The sequence below is a fragment of the Dipodomys merriami genome, unplaced genomic scaffold (assembly GCF_024711535.1).
Source record: "Dipodomys merriami isolate MVZ:Mamm:240054 unplaced genomic scaffold, mDipMer1.0.p SCAF_9, whole genome shotgun sequence".
NCBI classification, from domain to species: domain Eukaryota; kingdom Metazoa; phylum Chordata; class Mammalia; order Rodentia; family Heteromyidae; genus Dipodomys; species Dipodomys merriami.
Window position 1 is genome coordinate 6,022,514 of NW_027206512.1, and position 26,385 is coordinate 6,048,898.

The 26,385-nt window shown below is 38.2% G+C and overlaps 1 protein-coding gene across 2 annotated transcripts in view; it reads right to left on the reverse strand.

Moving 5' to 3' along the window:
- The window catches only part of Fnip2 (folliculin interacting protein 2), a 149,958-nt gene that overhangs the window by 42,445 nt on the left and 81,128 nt on the right, over positions 1-26,385 (reverse strand). Inside the window, exons 2-13 of one of the 2 annotated variants that reach the window (XM_070013050.1) lie at positions 25,613-25,739; positions 22,130-22,306; positions 19,606-19,706; positions 19,442-19,513; positions 16,785-16,885; positions 16,516-16,605; positions 15,192-15,263; positions 11,673-11,802; positions 4,394-4,595; positions 3,985-4,073; positions 1,016-1,162; positions 735-904 (exon numbers count right to left, since the gene is read on the reverse strand). In XM_070013050.1, coding sequence (XP_069869151.1) covers positions 735-904; positions 1,016-1,162; positions 3,985-4,073; positions 4,394-4,595; positions 11,673-11,802; positions 15,192-15,263; positions 16,516-16,605; positions 16,785-16,885; positions 19,442-19,513; positions 19,606-19,706; positions 22,130-22,306; positions 25,613-25,739 — 1,478 coding nt within the window. The remainder of the gene's footprint in view (positions 1-734; positions 905-1,015; positions 1,163-3,984; positions 4,074-4,393; positions 4,596-11,672; positions 11,803-15,191; positions 15,264-16,515; positions 16,606-16,784; positions 16,886-19,441; positions 19,514-19,605; positions 19,707-22,129; positions 22,307-25,612; positions 25,740-26,385) is intronic. The other variant, XM_070013051.1, reaches the window with a different exon arrangement.

Below are 26,385 nucleotides of genomic sequence, written 5' to 3' on the forward strand. Positions count from 1 at the left end.
GTGAGGGACAGAATATGGCATGAATTTTATTTTGTCATTTTAATGTTTGATGAATGTGAAGCTCTAAAGCACACTTCTCTATCACCTGAATCCATATACACAACCTAAATTCTATAACCAATCACAACAAAGCACTCAATTCTTATCTCTACATAAATAAGAAGTAATTTCCACCACTAATCACAAGAATGCAAGAACATAGAAAACTTTGGATTTATGCTAGTGAGAAAGATGGTTAAGATTGCACTGTCTTTTTTTTTTTTGTCTTCTTTTTCCCCATTCAAGACATCCTCTAGGGCTAAAGATGTCACAGAGTTTATTATGTTGCCCCTCTCCCTGGGGAACATTTGACAATGTCTGGAGACATTTCTGATTGTTACAATTTGGGGCAGAGTGGGTTACTTACTGCATCTAGTGAGTGGAGGCCAAGGTTGCTGCTGAACATCCTACAATGCCTAAAACAATTCTTTCTACCTGCTTCATCAGCCAAAAGAATTTTCGGGCCCAAAGTCTAAGTAGTTCCAGAGTAAATAGCCACTATGCTATTTACACTTAGTTACAAGAAAGAAATGTTAGTAGTTCTTCTGACAACTGCAAACTGTCGCCAATCTCCTTTCCTGCCTGCTGAGGAACAACCCCTGAATAACTGGGTTGGATAGCCAATATAGCTACAAAATCTAGCATTTTGCCATTTTGTCCCATTTAGTTTCTGAACAGTTAACTTAGGTACTAACCTAGCTGTGCCCAGAGAGGATTATAAGGATGTGTTTTGGCCAACATGTTCACTGACTGAGAGGTACGCTTCTCTGAGAAAGCTTTAATGGGAGGGTGGTCAACAGGCATGACGGTTGGTACCCAGGCCAGGTGGTAGGTTAACACTGCAGTCAGCAAGGCAGCAAAAAACCTTGGGAGAAATGGAATAAAACAGATCATTCAACAGAATAAGCCATGTCCTATATAGTACATGCACTAGCTATGGAATCTGCACAGATGTTTCCAGAGAGTTGAAGCTTACTGGTTCTTGTTGATTTGTTCTATCAAAATTGTAAATTCCTTGAGAAAGCGCTGGCACAGGTGGTTTTTTTCCAAAGTGCTTGACATCATGGTAAGCCATACTGGTTCAGCTATCCTTGGAACAGAATATAAATTCCAGATAGTCCCTCTAGAGAAGATAGAAGGGATACATAAACAATATTTAATCTTAGCATAGCAATTTACATATTGTTTATGGCTGCTTTTACAGGACAATGACTAATTAGAGAATTTTTGACAAATATCCATTACCTAAAAATATTGCCATCTTTAATATAAAAACATTAATTAAAAAATTATGGCTTGGGTAGATGGTCTAGTACACCAGTTGGTATACAAAATTTACATCCGTAATCCTAGTTCCTCAAGAGGCTAAAATCTGAGGATTGAGATTTGAGGCCAGCCCAGACAGACAAAATTTTCAGAAACTCTTATCTCCAACTAACCAGCAATAAGCCAGAAGTGAAGGGGTGGCTCAAGTAGTGAAGCCCTACCCTTGAGCAAAAAAGCTAAGCAAGAGTGTGAGGCTCTGAATTCAAGCCTCAGTGTCAGCACCAATAAACAAAATATTCACAATGTTCTTTGCCAGAATTTACAACTTAAGTTTTAAGTGGTTGTAATGTATATTTTTCATTAAAACCTACATGGTTTTGGGCTGAGAAGGTGGCTCAATGGTAGAATACTTGCTTTGCATGCATGAGGCTCTGGGTTTGATTCCTCAGTACCACATAAGAAAAAGCTGGAAGTGGCACTGTGGCTTAAGTGGTAGAGCACTAGCCTTGAGCTGAAGAGCTGAGGGACAGAGTCCAGGTCCAGAGTTCAGGCTCTACAACCGACCAAAACAAAAACAAAAACAAAAACCAACTACATGCTTTTGTTATTTCACACACACACACACACACACACACACACACACACACACACACACACACACACACGAATGTATGTATGTATGTTGGATTTGGGGGTGGTTCTTTTTTTTGGTGGCATCAGGTTTTGAAAAGTCATGGACTCATACTAATTAAGCAGGTATTCTACCATTTAAGCCACATTTCCAGCCCTGATTTTTGCTGGTTATTTTGGAGAGGGAATCCACAGAACTTTCTCTGCCTGGGCTTGAGCCATTGGTGCCACACACCTTCTTTTGGGGGAGGAGAGGTGGGGGGGTCAGTCATAGGGCCTGAACTCTGGGCTTGGGCACTGTCCCTCAGCTTTTCAGCTCAAGGCTAGCACTCTACCACTTGAGCCACAGCACCACTTACAGCTTTTTCTGCTTATGTGGTGCTAAGGAATCAAACCCAGAGCCTCATGCATGCAAGGCAGGCACTCACCACTGAGCCACCTTCCCAGCCTCCACACACCGTTATTATAATAAAGCAGTACAGGGAGAGAACAAGATTCCAAAGTATAATTTCAGCATTCAAGAGGTGGAAGCAGTCAGGAGAGTAACTCTGAATTTATAATGCATTTACTTTTCCCAAATCAAGAGCGATGAAACACATTCCGATTTGACTGCTAACTTCGTGTATGAAAGAATTGGGAAAGAACAGAAACCCATCCTGGCAAAAAGAGCAGTGGTTGCCAAGTTAGGCTGCAGTGACAAGTTACAATTACATAGTACTGGGACTCACTTACTAAAACTAAAGTCTCTGAATGTTAGCACTCAATCTCGTCACCATTTCTGAAAAAGATAGACTTGGTACAAATTTCTGGTTCTGTAATATTCAGTTTCTTGACCCCTGAAAAATTCTTTCATTAAAGTAGAACCTGTACTCTAAAACAAAAACTAGTTTTGAGTCTGACAATTGCAGAGAAATAAATTCAGCACTGCCCACATAAAGTATGAACAGTTTTCTAATTATCAAATTGCCATCAATGAGTGCAACTTCAGCCAGGTGCTAGTGGCTCCCACCTGTAATCCTAGCTACACAGGAGGTTGAGATGTGAGGATCATGGTTCAAAGCCAGCCTGGGTAGAAAACTCTGGGACTCTTTCAATTAACCATGAAAAAGTAGGAAATGGAGCTGTAGCTCAAGTGGTAGAGAGCTATCCTTGAGCAGCCCAGACTCTGAGTTCAAGCCCCAGGACCAGCGTGCACGCACGCACGCACGCGTGCGCGCGCAAACACACACACACACACAATTTCATAATAGTTCACAAATATGTGACGTAAGTCTTACTATTGTCACAATATTTTACATATAGCCCAGAATTCAGAAAAAAGTGGTGATTTTGCTCAAATTAACATTATAGATATACCATAAGCATCACAAAAATGTTCTAATATTTTCTCAACTATAAAATACTTTTTCCCTGTCTGTAAATTAATAGTTTGACTCAATAGATTCCCACCTGCTACCCAGAGTAGATTGCCTTTCTACCCAGACACCAGGAACAAGGACTCTAGAAAACCAGTTTCCAAAGATTATCTGTTAGAAACTCTCCAGGGAGACACAACACAGGAAAGCAATCATCAGATGACTTCATATTTAGACAAGGACACTTACAGGAAGGCACTGGGTGTGAACTAGGACTGTCCCAGCAACTGGAATATAGGTCTTGGTGACACACATCACATGTCCATGTGTACTTTGATAGAAAACCACCTCTGAACACAAGTTTCCACCTGTCAGATGGGGTAAGTAGTGTTTTTCCCTAGAGTTTTTGTGTGATAGACTTATAGACATACCTATTAATTTTTTCCATTCATTCTGCTAGAAGAATCATATAAAGTACTGTTTACCATACTGGTATTTTTTAGTGTTAGATTATTCACATGTTTTGTGCCATTTGGTATGTTTTTAATCTTGAAGCATAAAGGCACTAAAATGACTAATAACTGTCAGTCTCCTAGTTGTTTAAAGAGTTTCTCTGCAACATTAAAATCCACAGCTAACGCTAGTTATGCTGCTTATCAATTTCCCATTAGGTTTTCCAAACCTTGTACTTTACCTGAATTCTCCCAGAGCCTCCATCAGGCGGCTGACATAAAACTGGACGCGTAGACCTGATTCTGCTATCTTCCTACAGGAGATCATGACCTTAATGGGAGAGAAAGTGTGCCAAATTACTCCCTGAGAAGAAATTCCTTTATAACTTACCTACTTAGCCTCAATAAAAATTGATACTATGATCAATTAAAAGCTCTCAAACTAATAATGCTCTCATTCAGCAGAAAGCAGAAATTTCCTTTTCTAAAGCAGCAAGTATCTTGATATATAGCACCAAAGATCTTCAGGATCCATCACTAGTGGGGATGATTTAACTTCCTTAGGAAAGTAATCTGACACATAGTCAGAGACTCATCATTTTTAAAGTCCCACAATCACCTGTACTTGACAGTGGATATAATCATTAGTACCTTTTCAATTGCACTTTTCAGTCTGTTCATGTGAGATTCAAACAGGGGGAAATGAGAAAAAAAGAAGTCCTGGAAGTTCCGTTGTGCTTCTTCTTTCTCACACAGGGAAAAGATGATGCTGATGGCAATTTTTTTCCTCCTAACCATGGCTGGATTTGAATTACAGGTTTCTTCAGCCAAACTAAATGTTTCATCAGTCAATCTAAAAGAAAAGTAAGATTGAAAGGTTGCCTACATTAATGAGATACACTGAAGGTAAACTGTCACATCAAAGGATGACAAAGAAAGCTAATTCAGAAGATTCAGAGCCTTGACTTAAAAATTCATCTATCCCCAATTCATTCTCTTCTGTGAATCTCCATTATAAAAAAAAAACACTAACATCCACTTGTCACAAATTATTATCTTAAATAAAAAGAAATTGAATAAAAATAATTAAATATCCTCTTGTTAGATTCTCCTCCTTTTCCCCAGGTTATTATATACCACATTAGTGGGTTTTAGATGGGTTGTAAGATACCTGTTTATTCAGAACATAAGTCTTTTGTTTCGGTTAACAGACAACAACTGATGAAATGTCAGGAGAGGAAAGATCTCACATGGTATTCTGTTTAACATAGACATTCTATTTGAATATTTGTATATATTCTCAGGCTAACTTTCCTGAGGTTATTAAAACCATTGGGCAAAGCTATTCCTCTAAATGCTCAGGTTGAAACCATGTGAGCTACTGCACTCTCTGGAAAATCCTCAAGCAGAAAGACTCACTTCTCTTCTGTTCAGCATAATCTTCAATAAACATACTACATACTGTATAAGCACTGGGCTCTATGCAGCCTTATTCACCATCTTCATCTCTGTTCTATGAATAACAGACAATTCTGTCATCAATTCTAAAATAGCAGAGAGTGCCATCTACTGAATTTCTGCAAAATTTCTATGGTTATAATAAAGGGGCCAGATCTAATTTGCTTCAATGTATTGAAGCAAATGAGCTTCATGTTGTAGGCTGACATCAATTTTGAAAACTGGAATAATCTCCCCTTCCTTCTTAGTTTTGCAGTAATAGAGGTTTGTACTCAGCACCTTGTACTTGCTAGGTCAGTGAGATAGTGTTGAGCCATATCTTCCACTGGTTAGATTTAGGGTAGGGTCTCTTTCTGTCTCTCTGTCTCTGTCTCTCTGTCTCTGTCTCTCTGTCTCTCTCTCTCTCTCTCTCTCTTTCTCTCTTTCTCTCTCTCTCTCTCCTCCAAGGTGAGGGTTCCACCTACTTTTAAGCTCCCAGAATTGCTGAGATTCCAGGCATATTCCACTCTGTCCAATTTCCCTCTGTGGAGATGGAGTCTTATGAACTTTTCTGCCTACTAGACTGGCCTCAAATCATATTAATTGATCCTCTCAGTCTTTCTATGGAACTAGGATTACAAATGTGAAAACAAACACCAGGCTTCTACAATAAAAAGACATTAGAGAATGTGTTTACTTCAAGCCACCAGGTAAGGTACATAGGCTATTTTGCAAATGAAGAAACTAAGCCATTGTGCTTATTCAGTTGCCTGGGGAACAGAAAGTTTTTTGTTTTTTTTTTAATAAGAGTGCTGGAGTTACAAACCAGGGTTTCTGCCTGTTAGTCTAGGCTCATCTGCTGGACAGTGAATATGACTAGACTCTGGCTAGTACCTGATCTATCTGCTGCTGCTCATGACACCTGATGCATTATGATAGGCTTCAAGCTAGCAAACAACATAGATAACACTCACAAAAGTCAAGGTTATTCCTTCTAAAGAAATCAAATAGGATTTTTTTACACTTACGGATACTCATTTATATATAAGTACTTCAAGATGACAAATGCTTACATTTTCTCTAAGCCAGAAGCAAGAAAAATTGCTTTTAATTGTGATGGTAGCAGGGCTTGAACTCAGGGACTTGAACTCTTGCTTGGCTTTTATTGCTCACCACGGGTGCTCTATCTACCATTTAAGCTGTACTTCCAATTCCAGCCTTTTGGTGACTAATTAGAGATAAGAATCTCACAGATTTGTCTGCCAGGGCTAGCTTCAAACTTCAATCTTTAGATCTCAGATTCCTGATAGCTAGGATTTTAAGCTATGATATTTCAAAAAGTTGATCATTACAGTAATCAATATTTTGATAACTGTCTTTGTACTGCTACCATAACAAACTGATTTTTAATTGTCACCAGCTATTCAACAGATAAAGGATTGATATCCAAAATATACAAAGAGCTCAAAAAATTAAACAATAAACAAATAACCCTATTGGATATATGGGCAAATGAACTGAACAGTTCTTAGAAGTACATATGACTGATGGATACATGAAGAAATATTCAATATTCACAGTTAGAGAGGAAATGCAAATCAAAACTACATTAAGATTCTATCTTACCCTAGTCAGAATGATAATCATAAAAAACAAAAACAAAAGCAAAGAAAACAGCAGAGTCTGAATGGCTCCCACCTGTAATCCTAGCTACTCAGGAGACAGAGGTCTGAGGATCTCTGTTCCATATCAGACGCTTATCTCCAATTAACCAAAAACAACAACAACAAAAATTATTGAAAGCTCTTGAGTACAGGGGTAGGGAGACCAGAAAAGAGCAAGCAATAGAAGGAGTTATTCTAATTAAAATATATAAAAATGTAATATATGTGCATATGAAAAAGGTAAGTACTTTTCATCTAGGCATGATGGCAAGAGATTTATATTCAAGACCAGTCTCAAACCAATTGAAAACACTAGTCACCAAATTATATTATATACATACATGTATGTGTATACAGACACACATCTCACAATGAATCATTTATATTATATATATATATATACACATATACACACACTGTACAATTAATGTATGCTAATACAAATGTTAAAAAGAACAAGTGTAGTTATAGGCTAAATAAAAGGTACCAATCACAAATATACAAGTTTTAAACAGTACTGCCATAAGGACTGGCATCATGGTCATTGAACACTGCTCTAAGGATCCCCCCCAGGCTTAGTACATTGTCCTGTGACTGCCACTTGGGACCCCTCTAACAATTTTATCTTTGATCCTGTGTTGTTAAAGTCTAATGGGACAATGCAAATGTATGCAAGCAGTAAAGACATAAGGGGGCAGCTAGTACATGAATAGAGCATGTAACTCTGACTTCAACAACTTGCCTGGTAGTTAGATATAAGCCTGCTGTCTAGGGAAGGCTAGGGTGCTTGATCCCCCAGGGTAGCAAGGCTGGGGCTTGGACCCAAACTGATGGCTTTGACTGCTAAAACATCAGCAATGGCCATTATTGTGGGACAAGGATGAGAAGGGAGGGAGGGACTCCAACAAGAACAGCAGTCAAAGGCCTACTTCTCCACAGAGCTATGCTCATTGCATCTACAAAAATATTTTACTTTCTGACCTAAGCCCAAGCACACTATCACAAATTTAAAAACCTTTACATGAACACCACAACAAAGTATGTCAGGGAGTTACTAGAATTCATCAAACAGTTGATTATCTCTGGTTTTAAACATTGCTAAAATAAACATTATATAGCAAATTTTATAGGCTAGCAGTATGGCTCAAGTTGTAGAATACTTGCCCAGAAATTATAATGTGGGAATCCTAGATCCTTGTAAGAGTTATGACTGGGTACAGGAAGTATGAGTGGACAGTGTACATGGAGACTTCATTTAACATCCTGGTGTCTGCTGGAATGGTGTCTACAGAACAGGCAATACAAGGACTAGAGTTCAAACTCCAGTTCTGCTCCTTAAAAAGGCAAATAATCACATGTAGTGATATAGAAAATACTGTATATGCATGTATGAAATACCACTATGAGACTCCTTTGAATCTTGAAGAAAAAAGAATGTCAGGAATATAAAACAGGTCCTGTCCAAGAAGTGGGTAATAGAAGGAAGGCAAACCAAGGATAAAGGAGAGTAAATGTGGTCAAAATACTTTAAGTTCATGTGTGAAAATGGCAGAAGAAGAATGAGGAAAGTAATGGAAGAGGTGAGTCTGACCAAGAAACATTGTATGCATATATCTACATGCCAAATGAAACACCCTTGTACAATTAATTGATGCTAAAGAAGATACAGAAAAAAAGAAATAGAAATTAAGTGAAAAGATTGCTGTAATAAGAAAAGTTTCCATCTGAAGATTCTTTTTTTGGTGGGGGGGAGGAGGTGCGGTCATGGGACCTGAACTCTGGGCCTGGGCGCTGTCCCTCAGCTCTTCAGCTCAAGGCTAGCGCTCTACCACTTGAGCCACAGCACCACTTCCAGCTTTTTTTCTTTTTGCTTGTGTAGTGCTGAGGAATCGAACCCAGGGCCTCATGCATGCAAGCAAGTGCTCTACCACTGAGCCACCTTCCCAGCCCCATCCGAAGATTCTTTAGGTGACCAAATTATTACTACTAATGAAGACCATTTTGCAATGAATATTTCCACATATTTGAAGAATGTGATAGAATCAATGATATAACACATCAGCAAGCATTCTTAATTATAAAACTCATGTGGACACTTTTTAGTTTTTAAGATATTCAGAAATTACAAGAAATGTCAAGAAAACATTAATTAGCCATATATTAAAATTTATACTCATCTAAAATGAAATTCAGGCTTATACAAAATGGATCTTTTTAAAAACCAAAATCCTTTGGGAGAAACTATCCCATAAGAACCATCTGATCAGGTGTACTGAAATTTCTACTCTATCAGAAATTTATCCCAATAATCTTCATAGTTCATAAAGCTCCCCTAATACTGGACTCTGAATTGGTAGAAAGATAAATATCTAAGTAAAAAATTATAAAAAAGTATTGGCCACTTTGAAGTTGTTAGGAGCAACTAACATGTTCTTAGTATGGACTGAAAAGCAACCTGCTAAAAGTATAAATTTTATTTTATTTTTTGCTTGTTTCTTGATATACCAAGGGGTTACAGTTATATATCAGGTAATGTTTATGTATGTATGTATGCATGCATGTATGTATGTATGTATGTATGTATGTATGTATGTATGTATGTATGTATGTATGTATGTATGTGTCAGTTGTGGGGCTTGAACTCTGTCCCTCAGCTCTTCAGCTAGCACTCTACCGCTTGAGCCATAGCACCACTTCCGGTTTTCTAGTGGTTTATTAGAGATAAGTCTCATGGCCTTTCCTGCCTAGGCTGGCTTTGAGCGGTAATTCACAGATCTCAACCTCCTAAGGAGTTAGGATTACAGGTGTGAGCCACCAGCGCCAAGCTATTTCTTTTTGAACCGTGTCACCTCTTCCCAGTTTTAAGTGTAAATTTTAATAATGTAACAAATGAATCTTTAGGAAGGCCTCAAAAAACCTTATGCTGGTCCATATTTGCTACTGTATGTTTTTTAAAATACCAGAACTGTTATTTTTAGATTTATATGCTTATGCTCTTAAGGTATTTTTTAAAGATAAAGGCTTACATATTATATTTTTTTTAATTTTTATTGTAAAGTACAGAGGAGTAACAGTTGCATGAGTAAGGTAATGAGTACATTTCCTATCAAGCATTGTTACCCCTCCTTTGTTATCTTTAGTAGCATTTTTGCTGCTTTATGAGCAAAGGGCCTGGCCTTCTCATTTTGTCCTGGCCCCATAAATTATGTAACCAGTCCTGAGTGCATTCCCAGGAATTTTTTAGCAGTAGAGAGAGCAATATTGGGAGTTTGAATTTAGGGCCTTACACTTGCTAGGTGTTCTATCACTTGATCCATGTGCTCACTCCATTTTTGGCTGTAGGTACTTTTCAGGTTTTGTTGCTTTTCGGGTAGGTCTTCTGAGGGCTGGCCTCAGAACATAATTTTCCTACTTACATCCACCCACTTAACTGGGATCACAGGCATGAATCACATACCTGGCTTTTAGTTAAGATGAGGTCTTGTTAAGATTTTGCTTGTGCTAGCCTTGATCCTCACTCTTGATCTCCACCTCCTGAGTAGCTGAGATTACAGGTGTGAGCCTCTGAATGCCTGGCTTTCCAGGCTTTATAAATATAAAATAATAATTTAGGTAGCTCATAGGAGATCCATTAGTTCCCAATGGCCAGGTCTCTGTTCAAGTTAAAATTCTGAAAAATTTCAGTAGTTTGAGAAAGGCCACAGTCTACTTTTGATGCAAACCTGAAGCAATTCAAAGCATATTTATAGTAGAGATGTCTAGAGCAAAAAGTTTCCAGATTTGTCTGTTTTCATAGAGGTTGTCATAATACCAACTGGATGGTGGTAGTGCCAACTCAAGTAATAATTATATCAATAGTATCTTCTTGGCCAATTTTGTCAACTATACCTGTATTCTTGCTAGTCACAGGATTTGCTTTATCACATTATCCTGATGAAGATGAGGAAGCAACACATAGAATCCACATAATAATTTTCATCACACAATGAAAGAGGGGAAGAGCTGGGATTTGTTGTCATATTAGATTCAAAATTCTCAATCATTCCACTCCAAGTCCACCAGCCAAATAGCAAGCAGCCCAGTGAACTATCACTGTCAATTTTTCTTTCTATCTTGCTCTTCCCTTCACCATCTTACAATTCACATCTAACTGTGCCATTATTTGTATCTTCCCTAATAGTCTACCAACTATGTAAGTCCAAAACATAACTGAACCATCTTTACATCTTTACAGATCCCTATACATTGTGATTACTAGTAAACCTAATAACTCAATTCCTTGGAATAACTCAAACCCTTGGAAGGTACTGGTGTTAACATCACACATAAACTTCAGATTGGAAAATCAACTGAAACGAGGGTATAAAATATCTTAATGTGTCTTTATGCTCATATTGATACTTGTTTAGTTTAAAATTTTAAGTTATACAAAGAGAATATGCTCCTAATACAATCAGAAAAAATATATAACATATGTTATATATTTGTCATATATTTTCAAGTAGCACAGGGAAACCAAAGAAGAGATTTGTTTTACTTCTCCTAACTTACAGAGATACATCTGAAAGGTATCCAGATTTAAAAGATAGTATGTCCATTTTAACATCAAGTCTACTGCACACATGGTACAACTACCTAAGTATTACTCAACGTTTCTGTTTTAATTCATTCCCTCTTTTGAAGTTCTAACTGGTAAGTTTTCAGGCTAAGCTGAAGCTAAGCAGCGGATCAGTTCTTTTTCTGTTGACAACAAGCATGGATGGTTACTCTAAGTACATTAAACTGCCTAAACTAGTACTTTCCTTAGCAAGAGGAAATTTGCAACTCACCTCCTTGGAATGATGCCATTTTCCAAACTTGTTGTCTGACTTCGAAGCCAGCGGCGCTGATAACTGCTCGAAGAGGATGTAGAGGAGCTTGGAGAGGGGAAAGGTGTGATCAAAAGGCTGCTTAGTGAGGCTGCAAAGAAAATTTAAAAGTATAAGTAAGTCTATATAACTACATGTGTATGACATTATGAATATATTTAGTACTACTGAAGTCTACATTAGAAGTGGTTATGTGATTCTGGATGCCAATGGCACATATTTGTAATCTTAGTTTACTTAGGAAGCTGAGATCTGAGGATTGAGGTTCAAAGCTAACACAGGCAGAAAAGTCCTTGAGAATCTCTTACCATCAAACAAACAAACAAAAAAAACAATAAAACAAAAAACAACAACAACAAAAAACCCAGGAGAGATGTGGTTCAAGTAGTAGAGCACTAGCCTTGAGCAAAAAAGTTCAAGGACAGCACCCCAAGTCCCCAAGACTGGTGTACATACATACAACACACACACACAAACACAGTAGTAAATTTTATGCTATATTTATGAAGTAAATATATAAAAAAGAAACATAGGTAAGGTTCTACCAGTTAGATCAACATAGAGTGAAACTCCAATTTTTCTCATATAGATTTCTGCATAGAAAAGAACAAAAATTGGCACAGTCTTGATAATGCAGGCCAGACTGACTCAATCTTCCTGCCCAGCCAAGAAACTATTCCTTAAGAAGGAAAGCAGGGGCTGGGAAGGTGGCTCAGTGATAGAGTGCTCGCCTTGCATGCATGAGGCCCTGGATTTGATTCTTCAGCACCACATAGCAGAAAAAGCCGGAAGTGGGGCTACAGCTCAAGTGGTAGAGTGCTAGCCTTCAGCTGAAGAGCTGAGGGACAGCGCCCAGGTCCAGAGTTCAGGCCCCAGGACTGACCAAAAAAGAAGGAAAGCATACTGAGCTTTTCCTCAAAGCTAGTGCTCTACCACTTGAGCCACAGCTTCACTTGTGGCTTTTTATTTAGGGCAGTTAATTGGAGTCTCACAAATGTTTCTACCTGGCTGGCTTCAAACCACAATCTTCAGATCTTAGCCTCCTGAGTAGCTAGGATTATAGGTGTGAGCAACTGTCATCTGCTATGCAGCTAAGAATTTTTGCATTCTGCAGCCTGGTTAGAAGGAATAGGACAGGACCTCAAACCTTCACAGAACCCTGGAGGGCTTATGACAGCCTCCCAAGGGAAGATAAAACAAGTAGATGGGAGATGACCCAACTGCTCCTCAGAGACCTTTAACCCTTTCATGTTCTAACAGGATCACAGGTTGTAGTAACAAGATTCAGACATGCTGAGCTCAAGCTTTCAGTCTGTGTGCATATGTGCAAGTAAACAGGTGCCATGCCTTTACCCATGAAGAAACAGTGCTTGAGACTACCAGAGAACTTGGGACAGAGCATGGGCAATGGGTTCAATTCCTAGTACTGCAAAGGAACATAAATAGCAGTACTCTTTTTTATTCCTATTGTTCTCTATCAAGTACTCCATCAGTTAAGTCAGTAACTCGTTCAGAAACTAATGGACTATCATTCTGCATTACTACGTGGGGAACCATGTTGTGATGTTTGATTGCTGACACCCCCACCCTTTCCTCCCTTTCTGTTCCTCATCAGAACAGCTGATCAAGAAGCCTGGGTGCACTCTGCTTTGGTGCCTTAACAGCAATCCTCAACCCAGACTGATCACTGTAATATTCCAAGCCAGTCTCCTTTCTGTTTTTTCAAATTATTTTCTGGCCAACTTAGGAAGCCCACCTTGTTCCTCCCCTACCCAGTGTAAGGTCCACCCTGGGAAAGTGGAGCCGACTCCTCCCTCCTCTTGGCTAAGTCTCTGCCCAGTACCTGTGACCTGTAGGTAACTGGTACACTTGGAGGCAGTCACTTCCCCGCTCCCTGAGGTCACATTAGAATCCAGTGGGGTAACACTCTCCCTCACTCTCTACCAATTAGAAAACTAGTTTAAGAGATGTAGATGTGAAGATCACACAAATAAGATTTTAACCTGTACAACACGGACAAGGAAAATGAGCATTTCTTTCCAATAATGTTTTTGTTGATCTTAGTTCCCTCAAAATCTCTAAATCTTTTGGTCCAATAAGGGCATGCACAAATAAAGCAAGAATGCTCAGACTAGTAAAGCCCTATGAATCCCTCTTTCTTTATTGAGTAAAGAGTCACCATAAAAGCTAAACATAATGAATCCCATCAGCCACTATGGTAGGAATTTTCACTAAGGGTCATCTATTTAGGCTACAGAGCTACTTTCCCACTCCATGACTCATGAGGAAACCTACACTTTGTTGCTTTGCATTAACCACAACTACTCCAGGGCCAGTCCTTCCCACATGAGCCCCCAAGAACAGAAAGCTGAGCCTAGGGATGGTATAGTCTTCAGAACATACTCAGGCACTGATGAAGTGCAAGAGTTCAGTTTATTGTTACCATAAGGAATGATAAAGTTATCCTCAGTATCACCAAATATAAGTAAAATCAGTATACTTAGCACAACATAAATTATCTTTTATTTCTTCTGATTTTATTTGTATAAAAGGTGCTGTGAGTGAAAATGATATGGGTCTATTTCTGATCAAAGGTTTCCCACTCAACTTCACAGAAATGACTGTGGACATGAAACTGATCCATTTAAACCACAATATTTTAACTACACTTAAATATACTTTAAGTAATGTGTGTATACATACCAAACAGATTCAGTAAGATTATATTTTTCCCTATCTGGAGAGAAATCTCCCAGCATACACTAGACTCATCAATTTGGGTATTAGATTTTAAAAATGTATATGCATTAATATTTCCACAAGTCATACATGAAAAGTTCACATATTTGGACACATAGAACTACCTTAGAATATGGAGTAGAAAGGAGAGAGAGGGGAAAGAGAAGAGGAGGAAGAAAGTGGGAAAAGAAGGAAAGGGGGAAAGGGAAGAGAAAAGGTAGAAGAAGAAAGGGAGAGAGGAAGGGGAAAGGAGAAAGGAAAGGAGGAGTGGGGAGGGAGGATTGGGGAGGGAATGGAGGGAAGGGGAAAGGAGTGGAGGGGAGGGGAAAGGAGTAGAGGGGAGAAAAGAAGAGAAGAAAGGAGGAGAGAGTAGAAGGGACAGAAGAGAGAGAAGGGGAGAGGAGAAAGTGGAGAGGGAAGAGAGGAAAGAAGAAAGAAGGGAGAGGAGGAGAGGGATAATTAGGGGTGGGGAAGGGAGAGAAGGGGAAAGACAGGAGGAGAGGGGAAAGAAAGAGGAAAGGGAAAAGGAGGGGAAGAGAAGGGAGGAGAAAAGAGGGGCAGAGGGAAAAGAACGATAAGAGAGGGAAGAGAGAGAAGGACAGGAGAGAGAAGAGAGAGGACAGAGACAGAGACACAGAGACAGAGACACAGATACACAGATACTTACCTATTTTCTCCTTTCTCAATTCTACACATAAGTGGATGGCCTGCAGTATTAGTTAAACAAGTATGAAGAAATACCTGATCGAGCAATGCCACTGTCCCTGTCTTCATTCTGTCCTCTGCTTGGCATATCAACTGGTGTGCTATGTGCTAAGATACAAGTACAAGGAAAACATGTTACTAGGCTTTCCAAAGTAAGAGATATGTTTTTAAAGCCACAGTTAATTTTCATACTTCAAAGGAGATTAGTTATTTGGACTAAGTTTAAATTAAATACATAAAAAAGGATTAGAGAAAGAAGGAAACAAAAAATCTGTCTTTGTTCTACTGGAGCACATAGACATTTTTGAATGATATTCAACTCTTGAAAGAGAATATTTCATACACGCAAAAAATGTTTCTCCTCTTGGCAGATAGAAAATATTTATATTCATTTCAAGCATTTCTTCCTCCACTTGTTTCCCATATATGCCATATAAAATAGTACTGTACAGTTAATAGGAAAAACTCATGAATTTTGAAAATTCATGCCTAAGTATCATAGTTTTCTAGGAAGGCTTTAGATTGAATTAAGCTGTATATTTACTGAGCTGGAAGATAGATGAAAAGTTTCTCTATTGATTTTTATACCACACAAGAAGTCCAGAGTCCTGTCAGAAAGTTGCCAATGTCTTTTAAAGCATGCTTATTTTCACGACTCTATGGATATAAACATGTAGCCTCACTGTAAGAAGCTGGGAGGGCATCAGTTTCATTACAGTGTCAGATAACTATGGCGCTCAACCTATTTCCATCTACAAAGCTCGACAAATAAAAAACATTTGTCATACTAACAACCTTAAATTAGTAATGAAGATCCCCACACTTGTTAATGTTTGCTAGTTTTAGCTGACAAAGCCAGTTAAATCCAGAAAATACCCAAACACCAAGATGACTATACCTATTAGGAACCTAGAAATTGTACTTATTACTTAAATAAAAGAGACAGAAAGAGATAGATCGATAAATAGATATACCTCCCATGCTCTTTTAGAGAAGAGTAACTTTTAAAGAAACTCCATGCATGTAATGATGCAAGTGAATAAATGTATAATGGACACTGCGGTAAAGGAAAAGAGTTCACAGCAGCAGCAGCTGCTCAGAAAAGTCAGGAAAAAATAATCCTCTTAGAAACACTAAGGGCTCATTTCAGATCAAAATCAGCTTATACTGTGGTATTAACAGAGATGTTCACAATAAAAATTTAGGGGCAGACATTTCAAAACATACATTTGAAACTAATATCTCTTATCCTGAGAGCCCCTTGGGTTTCTAAAGAAGCACAAGTAGATTTTTCCACAAGAACCTGAATAGAATTGATTAATGTGTGTGGGCCACACTGTACTCAGCATTCCACACAAACCTGCAAAGAAAGAAGCACTCCGGGTGAGCCGGAGAGGTCCTCCTTCAGCCACCCCCTGCAGCAGTTTGCTGCTGCAAGCCTGTAGCAGACCTAGAGCAGAAACACACAGGAGACGGCAAACAAAGTACACACATACACACAAAATAAACATAGATTAAAGATAATGCAAAACCAAATCAAAACAACACAGCACAACAAACTCAAATAAAGCAAAACACACCCATAATAGTGGTACTCAGAGAGAAAAAAAATTTTATGTCTCATTTTACCTAAGTTACTTCCAGTACGACCAGGCCCCAAACCATTCTGATTTGCGTTCAGTTTTCCTATATGAGAATCTTGGTTGATGTACTCAAAGCTGTCTTGCAAACTAAATCCAGAGTGGGGAGGGAGAGAGAAGACAAAGATATCAAAAGGCTAATAAAGTTACTTTCTAGTAGATACACTCCCAAATATAGACAATTAACCAGTCACTACACAATGGTTTTCTCTATAAATGAATGTACATATACCAAGGGAAATAAAATTGGCAACTGCTGGAAACTAGTTGGAGGAAAGATTTTTGGAAGTTACCCAATGTATACTAAACAACTACATTCTATCCATTTCATATCCTATAAAGGGTCTAAATTTTGCTTCAATGACTGACATCTAAAATACTGCTAGTAAAAAATAAATAAAAATAAATAAATAAATAAATAAATAAAATACTGCTATTCACGTCTATATTTTGCTTAACAACTGACACCCAACATGTTGCTACTCATATAAATCTTCAAAGTGAAATTAATTTTAACTCTAGGCTAATATCTATGAATAATTCAGCAACTTTTTTCAGGAGGAAGATAAGTTGAAATTATGATGAAATGGATTTCACAACTTTTGAATTTATAAAAAATGTGAGGAAGCAGATTCTTTTTTTCTTTTTGTCAGGTCTCAGATTAGGATGCAAACTTGGTACCCGACGCTTCTGCTAAATGGCTAGCACTCTACCAGCTGAGCTACACCTCCAGCCCTTAAAAATATTTTTTTAAAAACTAAATATCACATTTTTTGAGGAAAACATTGCATAGTAAAGTCAAAGTAACTTTTACTTAATTCTGAGACTGATATTTTATTACATGAATCTAGTGTAATAAAATATGGGGGAGGCAGAAAAAAATACATAAGAAATATCAACTAGCTATGGTGCTGTATGCCTATAATCCTAGCACTTCATACTCTTAGACAGAATATCTCCAGTTTGAGACCAAAATAAAGGGTAAATAAAGTGGATAAAGATAGGTGCCTAAATTATTTTGTTGCAAGGGTTAGCAAAGACTGAATGGTACTGAGATACGCAGTGGAAAATATTTTCAATTTCCTAAGATTATTAAAAAATAACATGGAGGCTAGAGATATAGCCACATGGTAGAGTGCCAGCCCTGAGTGAGTGAGTGAACAAGCAAACAAGCTAACTGGAGTGTGAAGCCTAAGTTAAAGCCCTGGAACTGGTACCAAATTAGAGGGGGTGGGAGGAAGAAAAAAAAAAGAACAAACAAACAAACAAAACCAGGGCTGGGAAGGTGGCTCAGTGGGAGAGTGCTTGCCTCACATGCATGAAACTCTGGGTTCGATTCCTCAGCACCACATAAGCAGAAAAAGCCACAAGTGCCTCTGTGGCTGAAGTGGTAGAGCACTAGCCTTGAGCTGAAGAGCTGAGGGACAGCGCCCAGGCCCAGAGTTCAGGCCCCATGACTGACTTTAAAAAAAACAACAACAACAAAAAAACGGTATAAAGTTCAGTTCAGAGTGCTTGCCTAGCACACACAAAGGACTTGGGTTTTATTGCCATTACCACACACACAAAAAAGCAAAACAAACATAATCCTAGCTACTCACGTGAAGATTTTGGTTCAAACCAGACTAAGCAGAAAAATCTATGAGATTCCATCTTCAAAATAACAAAAATTTGGGGGTTATGGCTGAAGGGGTAGAGAACTAGCTGCACAAGCAAGTCAAGCAAGCATGTAGCCAAGTTCAAAGCCCCATACTGCAAAAAAGTTCTGTTTAAAAAAATTGGGAAATCAACAAAACTCAAAATACTACATGGATCAAGTATCCACCAGTCACAAAGACTAAACTGACTATTTAGGATAGATGGAAAATACAGACAACCACTGTTATGCACCAGTGTCATACATCAGGAAAAAAAACAACAACAGAAAGTACTTTCAATCATTGAGAAATAAGTAAGATTTTTATACATAGAATAAGCCAGACTTGTGGTTCCTGCTCATCCCAGCATGTGGGAGGCAGACGCAAGAGGATTACCAGTAAAAGCCAGTCTGAGCATGTAACAAAGCAATGCAAGCTCCCCTACCCACCCAAAAAAGATAAATACCTGGGAATAGCACAAAATCATTAATGTAACTACTTTCTTTTTCCCTTTTATATTTTCAAGAGAAGTAAAACTTGATGACTGACAGTAGGTACATAGGGGATGACAAATGGTGACCCAAGATAAAAGCAACCCATTATTTGTTTTAAGGCCAGCTGAGAAAGTCAAGGCCTTTTCCCACTCACTATTATTACTAAGTGCTGTAAATCCTGTGTTCATCTGCACTCATCTAGCTTTGCATTTTAAAATATCTTTTTTTTTTTTTTTTTTTGCCAGTCTTGGAACTTGAACTCAGGGCCTGGGCACTGTCCCTGAGCGTCTTTTGCTCAAGGCTAGCACTCTACCACTTGAGCCACAGAGCCACTTCCAGCTTTTTGTTTATGTGGTACTGAGGAATCGAACCCAGGGCTTCATGCATGACAGTCAAGCACTTTCCCACCAAGCCACATTCCCAGTCCCTCAAAAAATCTTGTGTCCTTCAAAGAAGCAGTCTATGCAGAAATAGACACCCCACAAAAAGAAAGGAATAAAAATTCTCACACTTACTTATTTGTACTTCCACAGAAGCTACCCATTCTAGCAGAGAAAACTTTACTAATCATTAGTTGGGGAGGAGAACTGAAAAAGAGAGGAGAAATGAAATGGGTTTTTTAATTTAGGAGTCAACATTTCCAAACTATTTCTCACAAGCAGAAGGTGGCCAACCTCACCGTATATAGTGTATCTTTAAGGTAGAGCCTTTGTAGCTCATTGCAACTGAGCCGAACATCATTTCCCCCAGCATGTTGATGTCAGAAGCTGGTCTTGTGTACTATATGCAAGAAACCAAAATCAAAGTCAATACATGGAACAATAGGATGTATAACACAAGAGAAAACAATGTTTATTAATCTCTGGATTATCTCTTTAGTTATTAGGTAATTATAACTATTTTCTTAAAGCTGCAATTGGTCTCCTTACAATCATAATCTATAATGACTTTCTCCCTAAATATTAATGTTCTTGACTTCTTTATATTCAATATGCTCACACTAAACTATTTTATCAGAGATCTTTTAAAATAATATAAAAAAACAAAAATTATTATCTCCTTTTAAACTCTTAAGCACATCCTAAAAAGAAATATGGGTCAGTATTATTCAATAATTAACAGTGTTAGTCAAGATACTGGGGAGTAGGATATCAGAAAGACAGCAGTTTGAGCCTGGCAAAGAAATTGTGAGATTCCATCTTAACCAATAGGCTATGCATGGTATCCTATGCCTGTACTCTCAACTACAAGGAAAGCCATAGGTGAGAGAATCACATTTGGAAGTATGCCTTATTAAAAAAATCTGAGACCCTGTCTCAAAACAAAACAAAACAAAATACCCTAAAACAAAAAGAGACTGGGGGACATGGCTCAAGTCAAATCCTAAAACTGCAAAAAAAATATATATATATATATGTATGTATGTATGTATGTATGTATGTATGTATGTATACACGTGTGTGTGTGACTGAATGATCAATGGTACAAGAAAGGTTTAGTGTAGGTCCAAAGTAAGTCTGATTACTCTAAATATTTTACAAAAACATTAAAAAGTATTCAACTCTTCCCATTTCCCATTTCTGATCAGTTTCTCATTCTTTCTTTTTAAATTTTTACTTTAGGAAGATGCTAAGCACAACCTACATCCTGCATTTACACTCATTCATTTACATTTTTGTCAACCTAGCCTAACTTTGCTTCTACTACTCCATCTATTCCATCTACTCTAATGTTAATCTGTGCTTTCCTTTATGCAAACAGGTATCATCCAGTTTTGTTTATTAAAGTTCTCTCCCTATAGCTGATCTGTTAATGATTTTCCTTTTGGAGTCTCTTCTCTTCAGATCAACATTTGAATATAGTTGTTTCTAGGAGGATAAACCTGCTCCCAGCCTGACCTTAATTACTATTTACACAGAAATATCCCATACCTATCTTTATCTCTTTGACCTGACCTATTTCTGGGCTTTAAACTCCACTATCTCTGGCCCAATAGCTCATGCCTGTAACCCCAGCTACACAGGAGGTAAAGACCAGGTTATATATAATTTGAGGATAACCTGGGCAAAAAAGTAAACAAAACCCCATCTCAACAAAAATACTTAGGCATGGTAGTGTCTGTCTATCATGCTAGCTACATGGGAAGCATTAAGTAGAAAGACACAGTTCAGGTAGGTCTGGGTTAAAAAAAAAATCTCAAAAATAACCAAAGCAACTACAACAACAACAACAAAAGGCTGACAGTGTGGCTCAAGTTGTAGAGTGTTTACCTAGCAAGTGTGAGTCCCTGAGTTAAAAGGCTAGTAATGCCAAAATAATAATCGGAATAACAACAATAATAATGTCTACTCCAATGCATTAGGTGTAGGATTCTTTCAATCTGCTCAGTCCTGGTGATATACTAATGAACAGGGCATATTTTGAGCAAATCAGAATGCCATAGGCACCTCAGTACAGCCTGACTAAAACCAATCACCTCTCTGAAGGCTGACCTATCAGCCAGATTCTCTGATGGAGGGATTTCCATACAAGGGCAAACACTGAAAGTATCCTTGACAATCACTTCTGGATCTTTGCATTGTTTTCAATGCCAACTACTCACATACATGCACACATAAATATATGGTACATCACCTTTACAACAAAATAAAACTAAAGTAAAAAAATATTTCTTCCCTTTTATCTCATTAGTCACTATCTCTCAATGGTCCTATTCCTCATGCTTCAGCACCTCAAACATATTTGTACATTTATATGCAGTACAAAGAATCTCACCCTCATAATCAAGCCTGCTTTTGTCCTTTCCTTCCCCTGTGTATGAATTTCCTCCTTATATTGGTGATTTCTATTTTTTAAGGGTACTCACATGTATTTCCAGAATTCTAAACTGTTCATGTAGCAAAACTGGAAAACACAGACTTATTATTCTGTGGGTGACAGCAGGGAACAAGAATTTTTGCTCATTTACAATATTTTTTCCTCATTTATTATGAATTATGCTGTATTTCCTCTGCTTGAGAATAGGACTTGTGGATGGATAAGAGCCAAAGTATGAAAACAGCACTGACAGAAAAATTTAGTCACTGCTGAGTGCATTTCCCCACACTCATGGAGCAAATCCTTCAAGTTGGTATCCCTCCCTGAAAAGAATTTATATGAATCATTTCAGCTCCAAGCATGGTTCTAGAAAAGGTCTATCTTACCTGGTACTTTGGAAGCTGCTCCTTTGTTTGTGGTAAAGACCCTCCAGAAGAACTATGAGAAAAGATACTATTGCTGCTGCTGCTGCTGCTGCTACTGCTGCTGCTGACACTGTTGTTGACACTGCTGCCTCCTTGACAGCACTTGGCTGACATTTTAACAGGAATATCTTCTGCTTTCTGGATGAAGAAAGGCAGGCAAGGAAAAGGGTCTGTAAACACTATCAGGCTTCTTCAACATGCTATTCAATGAAATGATTTCATCAAAACATGTGGTGCCTGTGTTGCATTAAAAACAAGAAGCTCTTTAAAATTTTTCTTTATAATGATTACAAAAATATAGTTTCTGAATATCTATAATATTTAGGAGGAAGGATCATGAAAAGGGATACTTGTAAAATGGTTCTAGAGAGAAAATGTTGAGAAATTAAGATTTATTCTCCTTAAATAACTTTACTAGAATGTACATCTAAAGCCATACTATAAAATCAACTATGAAAACTGGTCTTGGATTTGGTTATTAGGTTTTAATACCTGTAGAGTAAAATGCATGAAACTGGTGAGGAGCAAGATGACAATTCAAGTTTAAAATTTTTACAAAGTAAATAGAACAAAACACAACTATTAACTTAGACACCTTTTCCAGTACTCCTTTAAAGATAACAAGAAAAACTATGATGCTGGGGCTGGGAAGGTGGCGCAGTGGTAGAGTGCTTGCCTTGCATTCATGAGGCCCTGGGTTCAATTCCTCAGTACCACATAAGCAGAAAAAGCCGGAAGTGGCGCTGTGGCTCAAGTGGTAGAGTGCTAGCCTTGAGCTGAAGAGCTGAAGGACAGTGCCCAGGCCCTAGGCCCAGAGTTCAGGCCCCACAACCGGCAAAACAAAAAACAAAAAACAAAAAAACCATAAGGCTGAAATTGTGAAAGATGAAGCCAAACCCTGAGGAGCTACTGTGAACTATAACTGCGCATGTGATGGGAATCTGGTCTTTAAAGATTATAGGTAACAGATACTATACACTCCCTGAAGTAAAATTCATTGGTAATTTTTATGACAGTGATATAAGTATATGAAGATATACCATTATGGAGCTGGGAAGGTGGCTCAGTGGTAGAGTGCTTGCCTCTCATGCATGAGGCCCTAGGTTTGATTCCTGAGCACCATACAAACAGAAAAGGCCAGAAGTGGAGCTGTGGCTCAAGTGGTAGAGCGCTAGCCTTGAGCTGAAGAGCTCAGGGACAGCACCCAGACTCAGAGTTCAAGACCCAGGACTGACCAAAACAAAACAAAACAAAACAAAAACAAGATACACCATTGATGTTCACTATCATCATCTACCAGTGTGTGTGTGTGTGTGTGTGTGTGTGTGTGTGTGTATGTGTGTGTGTGTGTAATATCACTGTCTATAGGAGTACCCCAAAGCCTCCATGAGAAGTAGTTTCTATTCTGAATCTTCTTTGCCTTTTTTTTTCCTTATGTGGCTTTTGAAAAACCATGAATGTAACTGCAGCTTTATCTAATCTTCAATGTGACAGTCACACTGGTGGTCTATTATTGCAAATGCCTGCAATCATGTGCTTGATATAAACTCATGACATAGTGTGCTTACTAAGGGGGTAGAGGAGCTGTAAATAGGAAACGAACATAGGGAAAACATAAAATATGCTGGTCCACAACAGTCAGTCACTCCAGTACTGACAGTGCTCAAAGTTAACCTGTGTTAACCGGAACACCCAGCACTCCTTCAACACCCTCTTCAGATCTAGCTTCTACTTAACACCACTTAACCTAGAAACACAACTCCTAAGAAACCACAGGGAGTTCTACTTGCTTCTGACTGCCTGCCCCTCTGGCTAGAGTACAGCACACTGGATGATCTATAATTAGAGGGCATACCAACCAGATTCTTTTATGGTCTTGAGCAAGCTACAAATGTCCTTGAACCTAAACTGCCTTTTTGATTATATGAATATTTTTAAGAAAGTCTATAGCCCAGTTTGCAGAGTTATCATTGCTCAGGAATACTGACTGACAACTCCAGTTTCCTTTGAAACCATTTTCCTTCCATCTGCTACATCCGTTAGCAGCTGTACTGATAGGGATGTGGATGTCCATCCTGTGTACAGTAGATTATGTGTCAAGTGCTGGCTCACCTAATCTTTTGATCTCAATCTACCATTAAAGCCTAGGTGAATCATGTGAGAGATTCCTCAGACCTCCCTTCTACCTACCTAGCAAGCACAGCAACAACCACTGTAATGATTAGCTACCTGGTAGAATGCCACAATAAAGTACATTTCCTTTCTGTAAAAGCGATCCTTATCAAAAGAAGGAAAACAGCTCATTGGCCCTGATGAGATAAAACTATTATAAACTGCTTATTTATTTAGCTAAACATTCTACCAACTGCCAGAATGAAACATGAAAAAAATGAGTAATAGATTTATTTAACTTATAAGCAACTGAACAAATACTGAAGTAAAAATCCTATTGTAACAATCAATAAGTATCCTGGACTGATATTCAACCAGCTCCAGCAAAGTCCAGATTTTTCTCACCTCAAAGAGATCATTCCTAATCCCACTCCCCACAAAAAGGAAATGAATACAAGTATCCTTTGTCAGTTAGGGTTGAAAAATATTCTTTTTTGAAGATGCCAATGCATTTTAGCATATCAAAACCCGATTTAAGCTTGTTTAACTCACTGCTATAATATCTTTTATTTAATTTCATTTAAAATAAAATTCATAGCCAGGCACTGGTGGCTCACACCTATAATCCTAGCTACTGGGGAGGCTGATATGTGAGGACAGCAGTTTGAAGCCAGCACAGGCAAGAAAGTCCTAGAGACTCTTATCTCTTTACCCAAAAAGCTTGAAGTGGAGCCAGGGCTCAAGAGATAGTATGATAGCCTTGAGCAAAAGAGCTCAGGGACAGCACCCAGGCCCTAAGTTCAAACCCTTGAACAAATAATAATAATATTTTTTTTAAAAATTCAAAATTAAGATGAAATTTTATTTAAAATTTAATTATACTGGCCTAGAATAGATAATCCTCCTACTTCTGCCTCCTAGATGCTGGGATCATAAGTGCATACTACCATGCCCAGCTTTAGAATACTTGTTAATGTCTATGAGAAACACTGGACAAAATGACATATTAATTTCCTTTTAAACAAACAAGCTAGTGCTTTAAAATGTTAAGAGTTCTATTCTCTTACTACATTTGATAACACACATGGTCTCAAAATCTTATTGGGACTGCAATTACCAACAAATCCTGATGTTTATGGTACACAACACTGGCACCTATCATGATTATGTACTACCAATTTCACCTGTGTTAATAGACATGTACATGCCTGTCTTGGAAAAAAGATCTCCTTATGTTGCTTTGGAGCCATTATTGGCTGTACAATATAATTCAGACAGAAGAATATGTATTAATAAGTTACTGATCAAAGAAAACTATGCACCATTTCCTACCTGGGCTGCCACTTCTTCCATCTTTTGAACAGCTTTGGAATCAAATAAGACTTGTCTGCCTCTCCTCTCACAGTCCTGGTACACAATCAGGCGAATCTCACTTACATCCAACTCTGAACATGACCAACTGTGAATTCAAAAAGGGGTGAGAAGTTATATTATCTGCAGTTCTTGGGATGATCATGTATAGTAAATTTTCCAGCTGATGTACCTATGTGCATGTCAGAGGGCCACATTTGTGCAGAGACAGTAATCTTATACTGGAGCAGCTATTAAGTCTGGAGCAGGTGGCTTCAGGTATAAACACCATCATGCCACAAAGTTATTATCACAAAAGGTGGAATGAATATTTTATGTACTAAATCACTCAAAAAAGAGCTTCTTCCAATGCCAGTCTTGGTACAGACAGAAGCCAGAAATTGCAAGGACATGTAGAGAAGGCTGTTTGGATGTCTGGGTTCTACGGAAGGCACATAAAAGTTAGTGTCACTGGACAGGAGGCCATCTGAGCAAATCAGGAGAGTCTTCTTATTCCCTGTCCTAGTCAATCACTCTCAAGTCAAATTAAAATGAGTATGTACCCTGCAATTTATTACTGGTTCAATTCCTAGTATACACATACATACATACATACATACACACACACACACACACACACACACACACACACACACACGTCAGAGGAAAGGAATGAAAGTGTACAGTAGGCATATAAATCCATTCATCACATAGTTGAGTATTGTATTCTAGGTTCTGTATTAGATGCCAGAGTC